The sequence below is a fragment of the Mauremys mutica genome, chromosome 21 (genome assembly GCF_020497125.1).
Source record: "Mauremys mutica isolate MM-2020 ecotype Southern chromosome 21, ASM2049712v1, whole genome shotgun sequence".
In the NCBI taxonomy this organism is placed as follows: Eukaryota; Metazoa; Chordata; order Testudines; family Geoemydidae; genus Mauremys; species Mauremys mutica.
The window spans coordinates 6,316,739-6,333,260 of NC_059092.1; the positions used below are offsets into that span (position 1 = coordinate 6,316,739).

Here is a 16,522-nt window from a genome sequence, read left to right on the forward strand (position 1 = left end):
AGATAAACAAAAATAGATCTGTGACTAGGAGTTCGATTTCAAAAGGGCTAACTTAAAAAAATTAAGGAAATTAGTTAGGGAAGTGGATTGGACTGAAGAACTTGTGGATCTAAAGGTGGAGGAGGCCTGGAATTACTTCAGGTCAAAGTTGCAGAAACTATCAGAAGCCTGCATCCCAAGAAAGGGGGAAAAAATTCATAGGCAGGAGTTATAGACCAAGCTGGATGAGCAAGCATCTCAGAGAGGTGATTAGGAAAAAGCAGAGAGCCTACAAAGAGTGGAAGATGGGAGGGATCAGCAAGGGAAAGCTACCTTATTGAGGTCAGAACATGTAAGGATAAAGTGAGAAAGGCCAAAAGCCATGTAGAGTTGGACCTTGCAAAGGGAATTAAAACCAATAATAAAAGGTTCTATAGCTGTATAAATAAGAAGAAAACAAAAAAAGAAGTGGGACAGCTAAACACTGAGGATGGAGTGGCAGTTAAGGATAATCTAGGCATGGCCCAATATCTAAACAAATACTTTGCCTCAGTCTTTAATGAGGCTAATGAGGAACTTAGGGATAAGGGCAGGATGACAAATGGGAATGAGGATATGGAGGTAGATATTACCACATCCGAGGTAGAAGCCAAACTCGAACAGCTTAATGGGACTAAACTTCATCCAAGAATCTTCATCCAAGAATATTAAAGGAACTGGCACATGAAATTGCAAGCCCATTAGCAAGAATTTTTAATGAATCTGTAAACTCAGGGGTTTTACCATATGACTGGAGAATTGCTAACATAGTTCCTATTTTTAAGAAAGGAAAAAATGTGATCCGTCCGGTAACTACAGGCCTGTTAGTTTGACATCTGTAATATGCATGGTCTTAGAAATTTTTTTGAAGGAGAATGTAGTTAAGGACATTGAAGTCAATGGTAATTGGGACAAAATACAACATGGTTTTACAAAAGGTAGATCATGCTAAACCAACCTGATCTCCTTCTTTGAGAAGGTAACAGATTTTTTAGACAAAGGAAATGCAGTGGATCTAATTTACCTCCATTTCAGTAAGGCATTTGATACAGTTCCACATAGGGAATTATTACTTAAATTGGAAAAGATGGGGATCAATATGAAAATTGAAAGGTGGAAAAGGAACTGGTTAAAGGGGAGACTACAACGGGTCATACTGAAAGGTGAACTGTCAGGCTGGAAGGAGGTTACTAGTGGAGTTCCTCAGGGATCGGTTTTCGGACGAATCTTATTTAATCTTTTTATTACTGACACACAAAGTGGGAGTGTGCTAATAAAGTTTGCAGATGACCCAAAGTAAGACCGGAATATCATACAGGAAGACCTTGTAAACTGGAGTAATAGTAACAGGATGAAATTTAATAGTGAAAAGTGCAAGGTCATGCATTTAGGGATTAATAACAAGAATTTTTGTTATAAGCTGGGGACTCATCAGTTGGAAGTAACAGGAGGAGAAGGCCCTCGGAGTATTGGTTGATCACAGGATGACTATGAGCTGCCAATGTGATATGGTGGTAAAAAAAGCTAATGTGGTCTTGAGATGCATCAGGCGAGGTATTTCCAGTAGAGATAAGGAGGTGTTAGTACCATTTATACAAGTCACTGGTGAGACATCATCTGGAATACTGTGTGCAGTTCTGGTCTCCCATGTTTAAGAAGGATGAATTCAAACTGGAACAGGTACAGAGAAGGGCTACTAGGATGATCCGAGGAATGGAAAACCTGTCTTATGAAAGGAGACTCAAAGAGCTTGGCTTGTTTAGCCTAACCAAAAGAAGGCTGAGGGGAGATACAGTTGCTCGCTATAGATATATCAGAGGGATAAATACCATGGGGGGAGAGGAATTATTTAAGCTCAGTACCAATCTGGACACAAGAACAAATAGATATAAACTGGCCATCAGGAAGTTTAGACTTGAAATTAGATGAAGATTACTAACCGTCAGGAGTGAAGCTCCGGAACAGCCTTCGAAGGGGAGCAGTGGGGGCAAAAGACATGTCTGGCTTCAAGACTAAGCTTGATAACTTTATGGAAGGGGTGGTATGATAGGATAGCCTAATTTTGGCAATTAATTGATCTTTGACTATTAGTGGTAAATATGCCCAGTGGCCTGTGATGGGATGTTAGATGGGGTGGGATTTGAGTTACTACAGAGAATTCTTTCCTGGGTGTCTGGCTGGTGAGTCTTGCCCACATGCTCAGGGTTTAGCTGATCCCCATATTTGGGGGCAGGAAGGAATTTTCCTCCAGGGCAGATTGGCAGAGGCCCTGAGGGTTTTTTCGCCTTACACTGCAGCGTGGGGCATGGGTCACTTGCTGGAGGATTCTCTGCACCTTGAAGTCTTTAAACCATGATTTGAGGACTTCAGTAGCTCAGACATACATTAGAGGTTTATTACAGGAGTGGATGGGTGAGATTCTGTGGCCTGCATTGTTCAGGCGGTCAGACTAGACGATCATAATGGTCCCTTCTGACCTTAATCTGAGTCTAATTTCTCAAAATGACACATTGGTTGAATGGAAGCATCTTCCATAGTGGCAAGCAAATCTAATGAAGGTAGGTGGCCAGTCTTTGTTTGCCTTTTCATAATATGTGTGCTTGTAAGCCTAAGAGGAGGTCTAGGGCTCAAGCAAGATTAAATGTGTTTAAAATGATCCAGCCTAACTCGGCGTTTTTTTTATAGTCTAGGGTTTTTTACAAGATGAATTGGCCTATAGTACTGTAGAAGGGGAAGTAATTGAATTTAGCAGCAATGCACTAATAAATATAGAATTCAAAATTGCTTGGGGTGTGCTGTCAGAAGTATTTTGATAAGCTGGTGATGACTTTGTAATTGACTTATGATTATTGAAGATTATTCCTATCAAGTGAAAATCTTGTGGCTAACACACTTCATGTTGTCATATTCTGCATCTGGGAGTCCCTCACTGACTAGTTCAGTCATTTCCAAGGGAATAGTGCCAAAAGCTGGAGGTAAAGAAAACTATCAAAATCAGACTTGTGTAAATATTAAACCAAGTTAATGTTCCAGTCTTCTGATCACTAGAGTATCCAATACAAACACACGAGCCCATATCATTGCATTGCTTGTAATGAAGTATGTATTCATCGAGACTCCGTAATATGCATGTGTATTTTGTTTAATTACTAGGTGTCCTTGCTGGCCACGATAACCGTGTCAGTTGCTTAGGTGTGACTGACGATGGTATGGCAGTAGCAACAGGATCATGGGATAGCTTCCTCAAGATCTGGAACTGAAGTCTGTAGGTATTTGGGCGGGGTGGGGAAAAACATTCTTAATTACCTTATAATCTCATTATTTTTTGTAATTTCAAATGTACATTGCAACTGTTTTTATGCTATAAATTTCCAGTTCAGTTTAGAAAAGTAAAACCACTAGAAATAAGATTAACTTCTTACAGTTTAATTCAGCCTTATAAAATTCTACTGCCTAGGGGAAGTAACTTTTTTATAAGTATCATTGACTTTTTTCATTATCATGGTAAGGGGTGGGTGAATGGCTTTCACATCTGGGCTGATAAATATTATTAAAACTTTTGAAAATGGTGAAATAAAAATAATGGATGTAAATGTTAGTGTGGGATGATATAGTAGAGGGTGTGGGAGTATAAACGGTTATACCAGACACAGAAGTTAGTTCAACCAGTTTAGAACTTAATGTTAGTGTCAAAACGTAAGTTTTAACAAAACTTTTTGTGTGTCAGACAAGCGACGGACTCCACCGTGACTGGAAGACATTTCCAGCGGTTGAAAACTAAAATGATAGCATATCCAATCCAACCATACTAACTTGGACCCCCATTCTCCTCAAAACTTCAAAGGGCAAGATCTTTTACCGCCTCCTGTTGCTGAAATGAAGAGCACAATTACTTTTCAAAGAAGAATTTCTGTAGTTGTAAGCAAATGAAATTGTGCATTCCTTTTGGGACCATTTTTTGTCTTGAGAATTTAAAAAAGAAACACTATCATAAAAGCATGACCAGAAAGTAAACTTGAGCATAATTGTGAAACCAACTTAACTTCACCGTAGTTTTCAAATTAAAGTTGAGAACTTTGTTTTATCTCTCACCGTTTCAAATTTTCAAGTCACATTTGTAGAAGGATTTAATTTTTTTTTCACATTTCCTTTTTAAATACATTTATTTACGGTCAATAACTGAGTAAAACAAGGGAGTCCTAGCCCAGTGTGTCTGGGGTTGTTAATGCTGTAAATTTAGTCCCTACTTTTTTTTATTTTTGTCTAGTATCACAAATAATTGTTGCACAAAACATGGCATCTATAGAATAATGTTAAGAAGTAAGGTAACCAAGCACATGCTGTACATGGTATTGAATGCTTGTTTAAAAAACCTTTCATCTTTTAGGGGTAACAAATGCAAATCCTCAATTCCTACCCACCCACCCACCCCCAAACCCACTGATTAAAAATTTTTTTTTTCTTTGTCCCCACTTGGAAGGGCAGTTTATATACCCTAACACTACCCCATAGTCTCAACAACCAGGAATCTCTGTTTTTCAAAAGAGACCTGTCCTGCGCTTGGGTATTAAGTCAATTCTTTGTGTATGAAATGATGTACAAATCAATGTTTTGAAAATAATGATCTTAAACTTTCTAAGTTAAACAAATTTTTTTTGATTGTTTGCCATATTGGGTGGGTTTACTCTTAGAATCGCATGCTGTAGAAATGCTAAAAAGTGCATATTGAACTAAGTCCTTCGATGTTTTTTTTCTTTAAAGAAATAACCTGTTTAAAAACTGTAACCATTGCCGCTGTATTCATTTATTGTTGCTACTCTGTGCATAAATCTATGAAGACTTCAAGTACAAAGCTATGCACGTTTTTGGAGTAGCGTGAGAAGTCACTTTTTTCTTTTTCTTTTGTTTTGTTTTGTTTTGTTTTTAAAGAAACAGCCTGTTCAAACGATCGCTGTCAAAGATTCTGGGGGTGGGGGTGGGGGAACCCAGACCATCTTCTTTATAAATTAATTCTTCACAGCCAGTTCCTCTTGTAAAATGAGTTCTTTGCATCTGATTAGAATCATTTTTGTAATGAACAGGTTTTCCTGGCTTTCTTTTCAAATAAAATGTTAAAAGCAGCAGCGTTTGGACAGCAGATTGTTCTCTTAAATTCTCCTATCTTCACTATATCCAGAAATGCGCCTCCCTAGCAGCAGTAGTGGCTTTCTCCATTCTGTTTTTCTGCAACATTCTGTACAAAAATGTGCTGTAATTGTGCGTTAGGCCTGGATTTGGCATAAAAAAGATGAATTCCCTCTCTCTTTCATGAAACTACTCTGTAGAGCTTTCTCCGCACCCTGTATCCCTCTTCACCTTTTTGTATTTAATTTTAAAGTCAGTGTACTTCAAGAAAGCTGGATGCAAGATAGATACTATATTAAAATGTACTGTTATTTAAGATGTAATAAAGCAGTTTGACATGAGTTTGGTCTGACTGATTTGTTCTCCAGCTTATTGCTTTGCCTAAAGAACAAAACTCCCTAACCTAACAGATCATGAGTGGTGAATTCAAACAAGCCCATCAGAAAAATTGGAGTCTGTGCTGTGGCCGCTTCTGATGGATCTTTTAGATTAAGTTCAGCATTTTCAAGTGGTTTGATTTATCCACCCTATTGCACACAGTACTAATTGGCAAACCAGGTATAAGCTGGTATGCAAGATGCTTGGAAAAATTGCATGTCTGATTAAGTAGCATACACACTAATGGATTCTTCTTGAGTGTTGTAGAATGACAAATGTGCAGAGCTGACTTAAACTGTTTCACAATCTTTGAGCTGTGTGGATGCTAACAGAAACACTAGTGTTTGTACAGTTACCATTAGTGTCTAGCCACCACGTGGAATGTGAAATATGTACTAACATAGGGTTTACTAAGGACATATTAAGTATCTGGAGCTCAGCAGCTGCAGACATATTTTTCTGCATTGTTAAATATTTAAGACAGACATTTATCCATTTGATTGTGAGAACCAGTCAAGAGCTTAATCAAAAAATGCTGGGAGCTGTCTATGCACAGATTCCCAAGTGAAGGTCACAATGGCACATGGATCATTTGGATTTCATGGCCAAAGCATTCTTGTGTGGAAGATGCTGCATTTATCTAAATATACAACTCCTGAGGTTGGAAACAGTCAAGTTTAATAACTTTTTTAAAAATTGCTTAGTGTGTACCTTTCCTCAACTTCAGTAGAGTGCCCTATGAACTTACCCCAGCTGAGGATCTGGCCTACTAGGTTTGTTTATTAGTTACACTGTTGAATTTCTGTGTTTGGCATTAAGATGGGTAGGTAGGTAGGTATCAATATAAGGCTCAGCAGGAAAAAATAAAAAAAATCCTGGCTGAATTTCTATATATATAAAATATATTTTGTACCTACCAAAGCTGTGGGAAACTTTTCCCTTCACATTTGTTTAAAAAAAAATAAAAAATTTATATCCTGATGAATATTGGGGTTATTTAAAAAAAAAATTTTTTAACAGTTGGTTTTGAATGATCAGTGCACAAAATGTAAGTCATAGCTATTTTTTTAAATGGAAAAAGGGTGTTTCTTCTCTTTTCTGACTCAAACAGCTGACTAGATTTTCCTCAAATCTTTCATCTGCTCCCACTCAGCCAAAACATTGCTTGGGCTGAGACCAAACAGTGTATGTTTCAGCCCAAAATAAGTTTTGAGGGTTTTTTGTTTGCTTTTTTCCCAAAAAAAGCTGCACATGTGGAAAAGATGATGGTTCTGTAACTATTGTTAAATTGTATCCTTAGTGTGAGCTTCTGTGCCTGTGAACATTACATAAGAAAGTAAGAATGGCCATAATGGATCAAACCAATGGTCCATCTAGCCCAGTAGCCTGTCTCCAACAGTGTCAAGTGCCAGATACTTCAGAGGAATTAACAGAATAGGGCAATTACTGTGGGATCCGCCCTGGTCATCCAGTCTCAGCTTCTGGCAGTCAGATGTTTAGCCACATTCGAGAGCATGGTGGACCTTTCCTCCATGAACTTGTCCTTCTATTTTGAACCTAGTTATACTTTTGGCCTTCACAACATCCCCTAGCAGCAAGTCCATACGCTGACTGTAAGTTGTATGAAGAAGCGCTTCCTTATGTTTAAAACAACCAAACCTAGAGCACTTTAAAATTATCTTATGGCCAGAAATGCTTTAAATTTAATTCCAAATATCTCAGTAGTTCCAAGTGATTCTGCAGCTACTTTTCATTTCCTTGATATATTTTCTTATTGCAGCAGATGTTTCAGTTGTGAGTTTGTCTATAATGGAACCAATTCAATCATTCTTCCTCACCATGTGCCCAAATGTACCTTACCATGCTCCTACATATGTTCACTTTTTGCTTCTAGCAGCTGCTGGGAACCCCTTTGCAGGCAAGGGGATATCTGCCAAGACTCACTAACTCCCAGTGTCAGGAGGTTAGTGAACACACAGTATCTTTATCGGAAATCTCAACATATTTTTAGATCCCTCTAAGATGTAACAAATATAACAGACGATCTTCCTTTCCAAACTTTTACTTGAAAAAATAGATGTATGCTTAAATGTTTCATGTTTCATAGCATAGCCATTTCCTCCTATTTAGCAAATATATTTGTTCGGAATTCTATAACTTGGGGGAGGGGAGGAGAATAATGTGCCACTTGAAACTAATACTTAGCTCTTGTATAGCTCGTCCTCATCTCTGTAGTGGGCCAAGCCCCTCACATTTGAACATCCTCAAGGTTGGACTAAGCTTGGATCTGGATTCAAACAGAGGTTGCATCTGTAACATCCCTTCCTCTTTCTTTATCCTACACTGATATCACAAAGAAGGCATGATGACACTGCAGCTGTTTTCTCTGGGCTCTAATCAAACCCTGACCTAAAAATAGGGCCTTTACTTCATAACAAGCTCAAGCTGGTCTGCAGAAGTAGGGCTGTTCAAATCAGTTACCTGCAATAATGGCATAGGGAACACAATACTAGAGGGAAAGTCAATGGTTCTGTTTGCCTAAATGCTGCTTCACATTGTCTTCTCCATGCCCCATGCAAGTGCCTTTTTAAACGATTTAACTCTACAAGAAAGCAACTACTCCTGAAATTGAGAGAAATAATTGAGAAAATATCCCTTTGCCAAGTAGTTTAGCTGTCCTACTGTCATGCTGAAATCTAAGCAGTGGAGCAGAATGTGGCATCCTAAGTTCCGTGCATAGTTAAACCACAGTCTAGATTCACTAAATATCAACTGTCAACCTGATGTAAAGTGCTCTGTGCTGTACAAGATAGAAACAGTATGGCCCTTGTTTCCAGGAGCTTGCACAGTGAATAACACAGAACCACTAAATTGCAAAACCCTGACTGAATTTTGAGTAACTGTTTGAAATGCAAATCTATGTATTGCATTATGATCTGTAAGATTTACAGAAGGATTCTGTGCTGTTCTTAAGATAGGTAACATCAATAGTTTCCTGCGTTTTTCTGGTTTGGGGTTGGGAGGAGATAGGATGGGAAAAAAACAGTCCAAGTGACTGATAACTTCTATCTTACAGCACTTTGATTGTTTTCCTCCCCTCTGTTTCATATGATTAATCAAGATCTAAACATTAGTCCAGCCTAATGGGCTGGATGAAATTGATTAGTTTGTAATAAGCCTCACATCACTGAAATAAGGTCCAAATGCCCCCCAACAACCATTCTTTACTGCTCTGCACGGAGAAGGGTGAATAGTTCCCTAACCAAACAGTGCTTGTACAGAGCCTGTATAGAATATAGTGTGTTAGGGGGTTGAAGGTCTCCAGCTTAGTGTCTCTCTATTCTTAGTCACCCATAAGGTAGCTGATAAAGGCAGTTTGTAGCTGAAATGCTGGAGCACCTAATCACCTGAAGATAATGCTAACAGTAAAAACATTTCATTTATCTGTTAAATTTATTCTGTTCCAGTGAGCCTGGAGATTTTTAGACGGTTCCAAAGGTACCACACTCAACTCGCCTCATGCATTCCTCTCCTAAATCTCTCTGTAAAAGTACACAGAGCATCCCAAAATTGTTGATCTCTCTAGTTAAAACTATTTTAGCAGTAAATCAAAACTGACTCTGAGCAAGTGTATTTCACTTGAATTAAAACAAACCCAAAGCCTTAATAATTCTGTTGTGTAATTTATTCTGATGTGACAAGGCATTGTTAGGCTTTACTGATGAAGGTAAGCCAGCTCCTCGGGAACAGATGTTCAGACAATCCACAATTCCCCTGGTGCCTGGTGGGAGGTGGGGTAGCATGTTGCTTTACCAGGCTGCATGTGATTGGCAGATCCCTGGCATTCTGATATCAGACCATCAGATTCTGCCCTATCTTTGGCTGCCAGCACCACACCCACTAAAGAGGGCTACTTGGTTTCTCTGCTTAGCAAAGGCTGTGACAGGCATTGGGCCCTTTCTTAAAGGAAACATGCCTGCAGCATAATATTAAGTTATTCTGATAGCCACTAGTGTAATCAAAGATAAACTTGGGTAAATTGAGTTTACCCACTTCTCATTTGGGGAATATGGATTTTAGTTTAGGAGCTTACTTACTTTTTTTTTTTTTTAACTATTACACCACTTCTGATATTAAGTCACCAAAAAAAGTCAAATACCATTTTAGTAATTAAGCAGGAAAAATACCATATTCATGTGCCCCAGGACAAGTGAGAGAGCTCAGCTCCACTGGACACCAGAGCAAACTGGACAGTTGAAAAGCTAAGATGCATGTGGGTTTTTTATTTGTTTTTGTTTAAAGTTCTGGCTGGTTTAAACACTGGTTAAACCAATAAGGATTGTTTCACAGGTGAGAGTGGTCATAATCTGATAGGACTCAAGGTTGGAGGATTGGAGTGGTAACAGGATATGAAGCCTTTCATTTCCAGATCTCTAGCATTTGGGTCAGTTGTGACCATCCACGGTTACTGCCTGCTACAGGGAAATGAGTTTGGTCACAATCCAATTCCCAGAAGTCTGCTGTCCCCATCAGAAAATACATTGCTGCTATTGATAGTAATTCACCAACTTGTTGGCAATCTTGGCAAAGGTGCCAAGGAGAAAATGGACATGGAGACTAAACTCCCTTCTTATCTGGACGTTGTTCTGTGGGTCAGAACGGAGTCTCACTTTAACAGGAGTGGAGAAGCTTGAGCTGCTGCTTACCACTATTGTACTTGTTCTCTAGTCAAACCAAGGCCAAGATTTTCAAAAGTGGTCTGGGGACCCAAATTAATAACTGATTTTTCTGAAAGTGCTGGGCACCCGTCTTCTGAAAAATTAGGTCCCTTGTAATGTATCGTAGCTTGGGCACCCAAAATCACTAGTTGTGCTTAGCCTCAATCTGGGCTGCCGTAATCAGATGTCAGCCTCACTCACTGAAATTCCTTGAAAATATTTAGGTGTAGTTTGTGTGTATGTACACAAATACATAACATTACACAATAGTCCACTTGCACAGGGGTGTGTGTGTGTGGAGAATAGCTCTCCCTCCCATTCACATTTTCTAAAAGTGTTTGATATAAAACCACTCTTCCCCTGGTAAAAATCTCCCTCTGAAATGCAAGCCCTGAGCAGTGTCTCTCTTCAACTACTTGCAGGCTTACACCCAAGTGAATTTTGCCATAATTTAGAACAAAGGGAGGCTCTTTTCCTTAATTATTCATAAGCCATTTGCTTTAGATTAGTGCTGCTTGACATAATTGACCCTGAGAGGTGATCACCTGGTGTGCTGGAAGTAGAGAATGAAAAGTTTGTTTGATGTAACAACTTTTAAATGGCACAGTGTGCAAGGGAGAAAATAAAATGTCTATTGAAGAGGATGCACTATCCAGCTCATTAGATGACTCCCTCAATGGTGTAAAATGGAAACACTTACAAAGTTCTTCTGACCCTCTGTACACAAGGGTGCAACTCCATCTTGTGGTATAAACCATAAGAACAAGGCTAGAGTGATTGTTTCATTGGAAACCCATGATGGATGGCAACCCACATGCAGGACTTGGGTGTATTTTTCAAGAGGAACAAAACATTTTTTCCCTCATCTTTTACCATAGCTAGTTGAAAATGCTATATATTTTTATGGAGGGGAAACTCTTCAATCAAAAGAGAACTTTTCATTGTTTGAAATTTTTCAGGGACTTTGGGGGTTTTATGGTGGGACAAAAATAGAATTTTTCAAAATTGAAACATCACCTTTTCATCCAATTTTCATCAAAACTAGAAAATGTCAACCAAGGCTAATTTCCAGGAGAATTTTCAGCCAAAAACATTTTTTCTCATCAAAAAGTGAGTAAATGGTACTAGAGATGGTCACATTCGTCTCTGTTCTGCTTGCATTTCCCTTCTTCCTCCCACTTCTTTATTGTAGCTTTGACAGTCTTCTAACCCCAGGCTCCCACTCCTTCCTTTACCCCCCCCCACTTCTGTGTTGAATCTGCTATCAATGGGTTACTTTTCATATCATATTGGGAGCCTCTCCTAAGTCTTGTATGTAGGTAATCCTCACAAAGTGGTGTAGAAACCCCATTTAGGCAGACATTTATTTTAAATATCTTTGAGAAATGATTTCTGACTTTTAGGGCTGAGCTCCTTCTCAGATAAGAATCAGGTTTTTTTCTAACAGCTTGGATGGATTTTCTCACAGTAGATATTCATGTTTACTCTATAACACTATGTTGCACTGTATATATAGGATGCAGAAATGTAGATATTTTTCACAAGTTTGAACTTAAATCTTGAGTCCTTTAATAGATGATAATATGCTCTTTTTAAACTTTTCAGTTTTTGGCTTTGCTGTTCCTCTTGAAAAATAAGGACTCAAATTCATTGCTAACAAAACAAGGACACAGCAAAGAACTGTTGCCCGTAGTAGCTGGTGTTTAGGTGTGAGTCATACCACATAATATGGAATCATGTATTTTTGTATTTAAACTTGCGTCTATTTTCACCACAGTTCCTTAATCTCTTTCCAGAATAATTGATTTAGTCTGGGAGATGACATAAAGCAAACTGAAAACCAGGTTCTAAGTGTAATATTAGTGTAAACTTGGGTATGGTCTCTTGATCTGGTGCCAGTTTTCCACTTCTCTTAGAAATCTTTTCTTGTTCCCTTTCTAGATTTAAAGTGCTTTTAGACTGCCTGCCCTTTTAGGTTACTACAGCTCCAAACCTGTGCTATTTGTACATTAGCACCTGTCAGATATCAGAAAACCATGGTAATAGGTGCGGTACAAGAGTTTCAATAGACATCAAAATGAAATGGGTACATAGACTGTTTACTATGCACTTCATATGATATGATATATATGCTTCCACCTTCAACCTGTGCCCAACGCTCTTTTTGAGGTCTGAAATATTATGGTTAACCATCTTCATTTTCACATACTTCTCCTTCTGATAGGGTCTGCTATCCACAATACTAACCCAGCCCAGTTTTGTAGACCCATCTGTGAATATGATTAGAAGAATTGCCTGAAGTTACGGATTTAAAATCAAACTGTTAGTGTTCACCCATCACAAACTTATAGGAGCTGCTGATGGTTTTTGCCTCCTTTAATATTGCTGTCTCCAAGGTGCTTAATATATCAGAAATCTAGAAGATTTGACACTATTGGTGAAGGTCTCCTTTGAACTCTGATATCCTGGGCTCTTTTGAAACTGTCTTGCACTGAACTACAGTAGAGCATCTTTTATCTTACCAGCACTGATTACATTTAAATCGGATAATATCAGAAGTTGCATGTATTTTCTAGCACAATTATATTACAGGAAACGACACAATGTACAGAAACTATATATCCGGAAACCTGCCACACATCTACTGTGAACTGTACTTTCTAAATGACATAGGTGAGCATGTTCATTTTTTGATGACTTACGCCTATCTTAGACTCCACGTGTGCACACAGTGTAAAACTACCCAGCTTACAGTATAAACACCCACAAGTTTGTTACCTAGATCAATACAAAAAACATTAGGCTAATACAAGACAATTCATGCACACTCGTACAGCACTCCTCCCTTCCAGGTTAGGGCAAGTCAACCTTTTTAAAGATAAGCTTTCTTGATTGTGATGGCCTATTCAAACCACTTGAGGAATCGCTCATGTCTGCATTGGGCATTTCATCTCCATAAGGTAATTCATTTAGGACTACCTGTCCCCCTCCATGTACAGTGGTGCACAGAGACCTAAAATGAGGGGCATGAAAATATCCAGGTGTGTGAGAGCAGAAGAGAAGACTGAGGGTGAACATAAGTCTTCAAGTACACAAAAGGTTGTTATAAAGAGGAAGATGATAAATTGTTGTCTTTAGCCACTGAGGACTGGTCAAGAAGTAATGGGCTTGATTTGCAGCAAGGGAGATTTGGGTTAGATATTAGGAAAAACTTAACTGGAAGGGTAGTTAGTCTCTGAAAGAGCCTTTCAAGGGAGGTTGTAGAGTCTCTATCATTGGAGATTTGTAGGAACAGGATAGACAAACACCTGTCAGGGATGGTCTAGAGATACTACTTAGTCCTGCCTCAGTGCAGGGGACTGGACTATATATGTATCACGGTCCCTTGGTTATACATTACTTTTATCTACATTCAGTCTGCACTATTCTGGGTGTGAGGTACAGTGCAGGTTTGTAAACTGTAAGTTTTCAGTCAAATCACAGAACAGGACAAACCTGGAACTTTAAAAAAATAAAAACAAACTAAAACCAAACCTCAGCAATGGCATTCCTACCATAGTACTTCAATCATTCCCCAACACATTTTCACCTCCCCCAAAAAAGCCTGGGAACACATGAGCATCTTGCATTGTGTCACCAGCACCAAGCCAAACTAAGGAGTGATCATGCATTCATTGAAGCTAAAGGGTGTTTTCTCATAGCCTTGAGAGGGAGAAGAATCTAGCCTGGTGGTGGAAGCTGCTTTTAACACACAACTTTCCTCCACCATTTCCCAATTCTGTTCTTCTGGCAAGAAGTAAAGTGAGAAGTCATTGGGTTGCAGGTTTGGGTCCAGGCAAAAGCCCTGATTCTCCCATTCCCCTGCATCTTGCAGCACCTTTCACTGGTATTTAAACAGCTACCATCTCCATCACCCCAGTAGAGTTTGGTGCTCTTGAATGAACAATAAACATCCAAGGAAAGACAGCTCCTTGTCTGGAGTGATGGACACCAGTTTGCACTAAAGAGGGAGCTGGGAATACTTCCAAAGATGACCACATCACTCAGCTGAACTCTTCCACATTTGGTCCACTGCACATTTCAGATGTGTGCTAATCCTCTAGCTCCCAAAAGCCTTTGCAGATCTCACTCCTGTTTGGTGTCAGAAAGAAAAATCAAGGTTTGACACTGGCAGGCCAGATGCCAGGTCTTGCCCAGGTTGTAAGCATTAACTGAGAACTGACAACCTCATAGCTGGAGACCAGACCAGGTCACCTGTGTGTTAGTCTTGCAAAAATATAGGTATTAATTGTATAAGAATGTATTTAGTATGAAATGCTTATTAGTTGCTGAATGCATTAATCTCAATTGTAATGTCTGTATTCCATGCTGTAAGAAAATAAGTTTACTTTATAACTTTTTTTAAAAGTTTGCTCTGAACTTATGAACTCAGGCACGGGAATCATCCCCTCCTCCCCATCCATCCAGAAGGACTATCAAACTCAGACAGGTTGTCAAGATCACCACAACACAAAGGATTGGTTAATGGCCCTATCGCACCTAGGAAATGCTATGTGCAAGGAAGTTCATCCTGTGGGCTAGGAAGCTGAATGAAGGAAATAAAACAAAGTCATGGGAAAATTTTCCATATTTTTGGCTGTTTGAACTCAAGGGCCAGAGATCCCCAGAGGGCTGCCTCCTGGAGTTGCCCTGAAAGACACTTTGAATTGACAAATCACCACAGCTCTGCCACTCTTAGGATTTAGATGGTAACTCATTTGCGTGTATATGTTTGTTTGCTTTAACCTGTCAATAACTCATTTATTTTTCTTAGTTAATAAGCTTTTAGATAGTTTATTACAGGATTGGCTGCAGGCATTGTCATTGGTGTAAGATCTAGGTACCAATTGATCTGGGGGTAAATGACTTGTCTCTGGGGACTGGAAGGAACCTGAATGTGGTGTGGTTTTTGGTGTAAGTGACCATTTATCACCTAAGTCCAGTTTGTCTGAGTGGCAAGATAGATTGAAGAGTCTAGGGCAGGGGTAGGCAACCTATGGCACGCGTGCCAGAGGCGGCACTCGAGCTGATTTTCAGTGGAACTCACACTGCCTGGGTCCTGGCCACCAGTCCGGGGGACTCTGCATTTTAATTTAATTTTAAATGAAGCTTCTTAAACATTTTTAAATCCTTATTTACTTTACATAGAACAATCATTTAGTTATATATTATAGACTTATAGAAAGAGACTTTGTAAAAACTTTAACATGTATTACTGGCACGCGAAACCTTAAATTACAGTGAATAAAAGAAGACTTGGCACACCACTTCTGAAAGGTTGCCGACCCCTGGTCTAGGGGGACTGTCTGCGACTCCATGGTAAGACTTACAGTGAGTGACCCAGGAGTTCACATTTGTTACTGGCTTGGTGAAATTGAATTATAACACACACACCAACAATTTGGGTTGTCTGCTCTGTTTTTGATAGTCTGCCCTAAGGGAGAGACAGTCACAAGGCACCCCAGACAGCATGACAGAAGGGATGGCCCTTGGACCATTCCAATAAAAATCAGGCTGTGGGGTTTAGGAGAGGAGGAACTGTGGAAACTGATCCTGTTATATTGGTGAATGTGGTCTCTTGTGACTTCTTTGATCAACAGATGGAGGTTTCTTTGAGTGAGACTCATCTCCTTCATTCTGTGACAGTCAAGTGACGGTGTTAGAGGTTGGCACCGGGGAAAGAGAGGAGCAGAAATGCAAGATGCCAACAATTAAAAATAGACCCTAACAAATGGCTCTATTGGAATTAAAGGTTAAATGTACTTCATAAGTGAATGGATCGTTCCTGTACTTTGAAGCCAGCCACACAGTTCTAAACACCAAGAGTAAATTAGCCAGAAATACTCAACTAGAGCCCTGTGCCAATTCTGATTTAGCTAGAATTTGCAGTGATGGCTATGAATAATTTGCTTCTAGTGGTTTCTCAGCATCTCACTATTTGTTTAAAAAACAAGTTAACAATTCTGGGCCTAATCTTTCAGAGATGTTGAGCAGCTGCATCTCCCCTTCACTTCAAATGGCGTTGTGAGTGCTCAGTACCTCTGCAACTTAGACTGCATAATTAGTTAATATTTACAGATTGCACTGAGATTAAATGGGCTTTGAAGATTAAATACATTAATATATATAAAAATATATATAAACTGTCCCTATCTCTTCTCTGAATACTTTAGATTATTACTTAATTAAAAATATAACTCTTCACTGCTTTGTTTTCATTTTAACTGCTTTCAGAACAGGGACGG

At 39.1% G+C, this 16,522-nt stretch overlaps 2 protein-coding genes across 8 annotated transcripts in view; one reads left to right on the plus strand and one right to left on the minus strand.

The window, feature by feature from the left end:
• Positions 1-5,483, plus strand: part of GNB1 (G protein subunit beta 1) — an 80,932-nt gene extending 75,449 nt beyond the window's left edge. Inside the window, exons 10-11 of the mRNA XM_044995875.1 lie at positions 3,172-3,283; positions 3,746-5,483. Of these exons, the coding sequence (XP_044851810.1) occupies positions 3,172-3,278 (107 nt within the window). The 3' untranslated portion in view covers positions 3,279-3,283; positions 3,746-5,483. The remainder of the gene's footprint in view (positions 1-3,171; positions 3,284-3,745) is intronic.
• The window catches only part of CALML6 (calmodulin like 6), a 178,455-nt gene that overhangs the window by 135,440 nt on the left and 26,493 nt on the right, over positions 1-16,522 (minus strand). The gene's annotated exons all lie outside the window — the stretch shown is intronic.